At 38.8% G+C, this 7,647-nt stretch overlaps 1 protein-coding gene across 1 annotated transcript in view; it reads right to left on the bottom strand.

Annotated features, from left to right (window-relative positions):
- The window catches only part of LOC108238979 (dynein heavy chain 8, axonemal), a 31,625-nt gene that overhangs the window by 10,436 nt on the left and 13,542 nt on the right, over positions 1–7,647 (bottom strand). The window contains exons 31-55 of the mRNA XM_037975813.1: positions 7,290–7,453; positions 7,040–7,142; positions 6,694–6,798; positions 6,261–6,422; positions 5,449–5,673; positions 5,160–5,332; positions 4,870–5,048; positions 4,585–4,772; positions 4,418–4,504; positions 4,229–4,336; positions 4,013–4,147; positions 3,757–3,918; positions 3,414–3,660; positions 3,028–3,269; positions 2,797–2,937; positions 2,468–2,699; positions 2,142–2,284; positions 1,914–2,048; positions 1,709–1,831; positions 1,418–1,631; positions 1,212–1,321; positions 958–1,121; positions 684–876; positions 464–586; positions 253–383 (exon numbers count right to left, since the gene is read on the bottom strand). Of these exons, the coding sequence (XP_037831741.1) occupies positions 253–383; positions 464–586; positions 684–876; positions 958–1,121; positions 1,212–1,321; positions 1,418–1,631; positions 1,709–1,831; positions 1,914–2,048; positions 2,142–2,284; positions 2,468–2,699; positions 2,797–2,937; positions 3,028–3,269; positions 3,414–3,660; positions 3,757–3,918; positions 4,013–4,147; positions 4,229–4,336; positions 4,418–4,504; positions 4,585–4,772; positions 4,870–5,048; positions 5,160–5,332; positions 5,449–5,673; positions 6,261–6,422; positions 6,694–6,798; positions 7,040–7,142; positions 7,290–7,453 (3,989 nt within the window). The remainder of the gene's footprint in view (positions 1–252; positions 384–463; positions 587–683; positions 877–957; positions 1,122–1,211; positions 1,322–1,417; positions 1,632–1,708; positions 1,832–1,913; positions 2,049–2,141; positions 2,285–2,467; positions 2,700–2,796; positions 2,938–3,027; positions 3,270–3,413; positions 3,661–3,756; positions 3,919–4,012; positions 4,148–4,228; positions 4,337–4,417; positions 4,505–4,584; positions 4,773–4,869; positions 5,049–5,159; positions 5,333–5,448; positions 5,674–6,260; positions 6,423–6,693; positions 6,799–7,039; positions 7,143–7,289; positions 7,454–7,647) is intronic.

The raw sequence follows: 7,647 nt of genomic DNA, 5'->3' as shown, positions 1-7,647 counted from the left end.
TCTTTATTATGCATTTTATGGCTGGTGCGACTTGTACTCCGGAGTGACTTATAGTCCGGAAATACGGTAAATATATAAAAAAACAACAACTTTGCAACAAATTTTAAAACAAAGTCCTGCAAAGCAAAACGACTGTTTGTATATATATATATATATATATATATATATATATATATATATATATATATATATATATATTATTCTACATTGTTTTTTAAGTCCATGAAAAGATTTGCTTTTTCCAGTTTCTACCTGGTCAGTGTGATCTGGAAGATGTTGTATCCAGCTATGTATGAGGCAAGACGAGTCAGACTCTGTTTCCCTGATCCTCCCACTCCCACCAGTAGGGCATTTCCATTATCGGTGCGGATGATACGTGAAACCTACAGAAATGTAAATCTCAATATAGATTAGCATTATCTAAAGCTTGCACTAAAAGACATCTACTGGTGTCTAATGTGACCTTGATGAGATGAGTCATTGCGTCTTTGAAGAAAACCAGGTCCAGGCTGGAGCCTCTGCCTCTCTCATTGTGCTGAGCCTGATACATCTTCAGTTTCTCTGATAAGAAATCAAAATCTGGCATCTGGAAGATTGTTAGTTCAGACAGAACATGGTGACGATTCTTACTGCAGTCACAATGTCCTCTGCCACCAGTCTCAATACAAATAAAAGTTTTATACCAGTTCATAAATTTTAGGGGCGTCGAAACAGGCATCGTCGTCTTCTTCTCCAGTTGGCTCGGGTGCATCTCGAAGAAAGTCCACAAAATATGGCTCAGGGTGAAGTCCTGAGACAAGATTTGGGTCGACGTGTTCTTTAATCACACGAGATATAGCTTTCTCAAACCACTCTCTGTCCTCACAGCAAATAAACCTGCAACAAAATGACATCTTAGAGATTGATTGACCTTTTTGCCCTAAGAAGAGGAAAAAAAAAACTGTGTAACCACATCACCTATCTGCGATCACTCTGGTACATTCATTCTTGAAAAGAGCCAATAAAGTGTGGATATCCTGACACTCCTCGGCCTTGATGTTTAACATTCCTTGCCAAATCCTGGACAGGTCTCTCAAATTGAAGATGTAGTGGAACTTTGATGGTGTGGGAAGCATTTTTACCTTAAATGTGGCATTAACAAAAAGGAAAGCATGTTTTATGAATAAAATCTAATTCCATTTTACATTTCAGATTATATTCCAAGCAGTTACCTTTGTCCACTGCCATAAAATTCTCCCAGCAGACACTAAACACTTAACCATTGCTGATATGCTTGGCTTGAATTTCCTGCATTCATGGAAATATCCACAGCCAATTACACCTGCACAACAAGAGCATGGGAAAAGTGTGGACTGTCAAAAATAAGATCTACAGTCAGCAAAAATAAAACTGGAACTTCATAAAAAAAAAAAGCTACCAAAGATCTTATCGATGGAAGTGTTGGATGGCAGAGTGCAGTTGAAGATTGTAAACTGTCGCTTCAGTCTTTGGGGAATGTCATTTCTCCCACCACCAGGGTGAATCATAGCAGCCAGGATTTGTACATCCTTGATAGTTGTGAAATCTCCTGGTTTGTCCAGATTGTACATGCCACTCATTTCCATCATTTGGCGAACTATCTCGTTGGTGATCTGATAAAAAAAAGCTCCATGTTAAAGTGAGTGAACATGAAAAGAGAGTTATATTTTTAAAACAGTCGTATAAAAACCTGATCTCCCCATTCGTTGACAATAGGCATATTGATGTCATCAATGAAGACTGTCATCCTGCGTCCTCCTGGGGGTCCATATGTGCTGCCTATTCTTTTCTCAATATAGCTTTCCACAGATCGCTGTGCATAAAGAAATATGTAAGTTTTTGCAATCAGAAAAACAATGCACAGGTTTAAGTACACAAAAAAAACAATATTGTACCTGAAACATTATGGGTTCTGTGGCAGATGAAAAGTTCAGAGACTTGAACAGGTCTGTCTCAGGATCATATTTTTTTGTGAAGCTCTTGATCATCACAGTCTTAGCTGTTCCTTGTTCACCCGTAAGCAGAACAGCCTGTATATATGCAACATGTTTATTTTTCACAACCAAACAAATTACTTCTCTTCAAAACAATTTCTGTATTTCTGTTAAAAGTTGCTCAGTCACCTTGCGTTGTTGGATGATCGTTTCCAGCAAAAAAGCGGTTCTTGTGTTATCCACATTTGGCACGAGAATGGAGGTGTAGTCTGGCACAAGGTCAGTGGGATAAACGTACTCCCCCACATGTTTGTTCCAGTGACACCATCCACCTGAAGTAAAAGTTGTCATTGTTATATTACAATATAAATCTCTTCTTATTCCTCTGCATCAAACATTGTAGTTTTGTCAAAGTTGGTGCCAGTTTTGACATACAAACAATATGCTGTAGGCAGTATAAGCTGAGTATGTTCTTTAAAATAAGAACTGATATATCAAATGTAAAACAACTTTACCGTTTGTGTCGACCATGTACTCAAATATGGTCTCTCCGGGCTTTGTTTGTGGCACATCAACTTTGCTCTCATGAGCTCTCATGTACACCTCCAGTTTGTCTCTATCGTCTAATTCCAACAGGGCTCCCAGGCTCCACATCAGGCAAAAGACAAAGAGGCGCTCAAGGTGCTTGCTATCAGCAAAGCCCCCGGTCTCCTTGGTTGGAAGGAGGCCCTCTAGGAGATTAACAGACTGAAGACGAAACATAATCAGATAATAAGATGTTTTCAGATTTTTAGAGAGTGAGTTTAGAGCCGTCAAATCAATCCTTTTTTTTCTGACTACATACCTGCCTTATGTAGTTACACTCCAAAAGATCCATTTTGGGTTTGAGGTTTTGCTTCAAATATAAGTACACATCCTCAAACACCATGTCGTATAAACTCAAAATGCTTTCTGCTTCTTTTGCATTGTGCTTTTTAGCCCAACCCTACAGTATTCAAAAAAAAGTTCTAGTGTTTATTAAGAAATGTTCCTTTGTAAAAACAAGAAAATTGTTTATTTCATAACATAACTGTACCTGGAGTATGGGTTTCCAACTTAGAGCAGAGGAGCTCATGAAAACCATTCCCACACGGGAGACGGTAGCAGGGGAGGCATTGTCCATGTTGTGCACCTCAAACACCAGCTTGCAGGTTGGTGACATGGTGATACGATCACCATTAGCCAGGGTCAGTGTTTTGTTATCATCCAGCACTGAGTTGAGGTTCTCAATCCAAATGGCATCTACAGGACCATCCAGCACAATCCAGATGGCCTCCCCTGGCGTGAACACATTGGGATGCATTTAAACTTTTCACTTCTCCTACAAGCTCTGTCACTGTGTCAGCAACTTCTTGTTTCCTTCCTTTTCTTTTGGTAATATTAATGACAGCCTAAATGCACAAAAAATGCTGCATTACGAACCTTTTTTGGCTTTGAGTGACCTCCTCCAGAGCGTTGAGAAGATTCCATCGGTCCAGTCGTTGGTGGCTGCATCCAGACGACCAAACATCTGAGGAGCAGTGATTGCTTTGGGGTTCATGCGCATCTCTCTGTGAGGGGTTCCACATTCAGTCATGGACCGCATGAGGATGTTGATAACTGTGGTCTTCCCCGCTCCACTTGGACCCAAAGTCATCAACCCATGGCGGACTCGAGAGGACTCGTAGAGCTAACAGTGACATTTACATTTTAGGAAGAAATGTCATTTCCAAATGACTTTAAAACAACAAGTGCTAAACAACCAGGTGACGCACTGACAGGCTACCTGAACAAGCTTGAGGTTCCATGGTGGGTGGTTAATAAGACCGGCTAGCTCAACTTGATGGGAAACAGCAGCTTGGAGTTCAGTGTATGTGCTTCCGTCCAACTGGATACCAGGGAACAGGTCATTGATAAGACTAAGAAAGAGAGGCTCATCCTCATCCACCTGGAAAATAAAGAAGGATTGCGCCATTAGTGCATGGAGCATTACGAGTCAATATACCACCCCTGTTGCTTAAAATGATACATTTGTGTCATACCAGTTTGGACAGGTTCATGTCACGCAGTACTCTCATAACAATGCTGGACTCTGTGTCATCAGGTCGAGCTCTTTTAGAAGCTCCGAGTGTTCTCAACACAGACAGGATATTTCTTAATCCAAAGTCATAGTGGACCTGAAAAAAAGCAGGAGTTGAGTTTTAGCAAGCCAGTAGTCCCACAAACTATGTTTTATGTTCTGGTTCCTTGAGGGTCACCTGTTTGGTAAGTTGTTCCTCGCACAGTTTGTAAAGAACAAAGAATTTCTGTGCTAACATAATGTTGTTATTGAATCCACAACTGGCAAGCTTTACTCTCATGATGATCTGTCAAAGAAAGAGGAGACTGATCAAATTAAAATCAAAGAAATAAAAGTTTCTTTCTGTAAAAAAGCAGCCTTGACCCACCTGCCGGTCTGGTACCATCATCGACACTGTCCTGAACTGCACTTTTAAGTTTTCAGGAAGTTCCTGTCGACCTGCATATCCAGGGTTCTAGATACAAAACAGTAAGATGTTTTCGCATACATTGCATACGTATAAAATTTTCAATCTAATGTTAAAGTTTATTTTACCATAGTGATAAACAGCCCAAACTCTGGATTCAAATTTACACAGTCTCCGTCAGTAAAAATGAAAGTGCTTTTGTGTTTCTTGCGTGCTGTCAGAACGATGTAGATCTGCTGAGCAGCAACAGAAAGCACCGGCAGGTCAATTCTGTTGAACTCATCGAAGCAGCCCCAGGACCCTGACTGCGCAAGCCCTTAAAAAAAATAAATAAATAACAATAAAATCAAAAAAGGTCATGACATAAATGAAACTGCATGCCACTGCTTGAATTGTTTCATGACCCAAGATACCTTTATATATCCTGCCAAGTCCTCTGAAGTCCATCTGATCAGAGCAGTTGAAAACCACAACATACTTGCCCAGGCAGCGGCCCATATCTTTGGTGGTCTCAGTCTTACCAGTGCCGGCTGGGCCAGCTGGAGCGCCTCCCATGCTCATCCCCAGAGCCTGGGCCAGTGTAATATAACACCTAGACAATTAAAAAGCAGTTTTTGAATGCAACATAGTTGTAAACCTGTATTAGAAAAATTCTGTTACAAAATATTTCATTTTTTTATACGTCAGTTTCCACTTTACTTGCCTGTCGGTCAGAGGGGTGATGACCAGCCGATCGGTACAACCCAGGAACTCATTTTGATAAATGAAGTCAACATTGGTGATTGAGACAATGACTTTGTCCATGTCCTCCTTGAAGTAAAACCTGCTCTGCTTCAGCCAGTCAAAGTCACTAACACATTTTACATGCTTCTTTACCTAGTGTGGACAGGAAATAAAAATCTTAATGGGATACATAAAACACAGTTACAGCCAATAACAGACAAAAAATAATTATTTGCTCTTAATTAAGCTAAATTTTTCAAAGAACTTACCAGGTCAACAAAAATGTCACACTGGTGCACGTGGATTGTGACAAGTGTCTCATATTTGATTCGGTCAAACTTGCTAAGGTCATAGGTGGTCTGTTTAATGAGCACACTCAGCAGATTGAGAAATTTCTTTTTGGTAAAAAGCATAATCTCTTTGTCATCTTCAGCAATTCTTAGGGCCTCCTCTGCATCTCTTGTCCAAAGCATCTGGACTCCAAGCAAGCCCACCTAAATGCAAAATTTATACAAAGAACAAAAAGACGTATTGGGTAAAGACTAGAAAATCAGGTACAAGGTATCAAATTCCTATTAGAATTCAACTTATCTTCCCACACTTCAAAGCGTATTTAAATTAGTAATTTTACTAACTATTGACACCAAGTTTAGAGAAAGATCACATCTAATAAAGCTATGATAAAGGAGAGAGCGAATTTGTGAAGTTTCAAATAGAACAGTTGCAAAAAATATGGAGCTTTTTATTTTAAAAAGTTTGTTGAACTAAAAGGTTTTTTGATATCATTACTGTCCTGCTTTCCTATCTCTGTTTAAAGATCCACAATGATTAGGCAAATTGCCTGAAAAAGCATTGACTCTTCTGCAGCAAAAAAATTAGTCTTTCCCATAGAGCGATTTAATAATCAATGAGAAGCTGCAGGAAGCAAAACATTCCTTGTCACAGATTTGGGGTTAAGTAGTGAAGATAACTAATTCTACAAAAAATATGACTATAAACAACCTATTAGTTTGTTACCAGATTGGCATCTGAAAACAACCAGCTAGACAAATTTACTAACAGCTACACTGAGGTCTTGTACCTGTGCTTGAAACTTGTTGAGGAAAGCCAGAAGATCAAACTCTTCATCATTTATCTCCCAATCTGAAGCTCTGATGACAGAATGCAGCGAGGTCTGTTGTTGCAACAGCAGTTCCCCAAGCCAGTCCTCAACTGGTCCCTGCGCCATGACGGGATGGTCCAGCTGAAACCATTAACACACTTTTTAAAACGGTGCTATGATAGTGAGCTGTGAGGAAAAGCTTTGACTCAGATAGTTGTAAAGTAGGTAATTTTTCAATTCATATTTTCCACAGCTGGCTGTGTGACCAAATAACTTATGACATTTATATTTTATTTAGGCCAGCTGCATGAACAGTAAACATTAAAGTAATAAGGTTTGTGTATTATATTTACATTATGCAAAGAAACAATTTTTCTCCTAAACTCTGAAAATTAAATTCAGATTTACATACCGGTAATTTTTCCCCTTCTTGTGAGATGACGGTCAAAATCTTATCATACTCTGCTGCATGAAACTCGACTTCACTGACGTTATCAAACACTCCCAGGAGATGTGACTGAGAAAGAGTGGACAAACAGTTGTGTTTTTGTACATGAAATTAAACAAGAAAAGAAAAAAAATATTTTCTAACTGAAAAACAGTGTTAAGAACTCCTTTAATACTGGAGTTTTTATATTCAAAATCTTCTAACACTTTAGATCATTTCGTTATTATCCAGAAATAATGTTATTCACAGTAATATTAGGACTGTACATGCACCTATTAAAAAAATTTAAAAAGTGACTTTCATGTTCAACCTGAATTGTGTGCGAATCACTGGCTTGTCCAAGGATTTCCAGAAGAGCAGGGTCGGACACAAAGAAGAATCGAGGAAACAGGAGCCTTTTTATCTCAAGGTAACTATTAAATTAGAAACACGTGTCAGCAATACTAAATGTACTTTATACATATTTCTCTGTATATTTAGGCCTATTTCCTTCACGCTAAACTTTTTCTTTTTTTCAGGGTGGGTCTAGTTACTTGAAAAGCTGGGAACAAAAAAATTACCCTGCAAGAGATTTCTGACAGAGCTCCAACTGTTTCTGCAGTTCTGGCAGGAGCTGTGCCAGAGTTGGATCTCCTACACAGCACTCCACCACATTTGGGACCTTTTGAGCTCTCTGCATGACCTTAATCCAGGACTTGTCGATATCTTGAAATCGTTTAGCTTCCTGTAACAAATACAAAAAAAAACATATAACGAAGCATTCAAAAACTTAAGCACTGAAATAAGGTACAGGTGCTGGTCATAAAATTAGAATATCATGAAAAAGTAGATTGATTTCAGTAATTCCATTTAAAAAGTGAAACTTGTATATTATATTCATACATTACATACAAACTCATATATTTCAAATGTTTATTT

Source organism: Kryptolebias marmoratus, linkage group LG5 (genome assembly GCF_001649575.2).
Source record: "Kryptolebias marmoratus isolate JLee-2015 linkage group LG5, ASM164957v2, whole genome shotgun sequence".
Taxonomy (NCBI): Eukaryota; Metazoa; Chordata; class Actinopteri; order Cyprinodontiformes; family Rivulidae; genus Kryptolebias; species Kryptolebias marmoratus.
The sequence above is the reverse complement of the archived record's forward strand: the minus strand, read 5'-3'. Positions and strand labels throughout refer to the sequence as shown.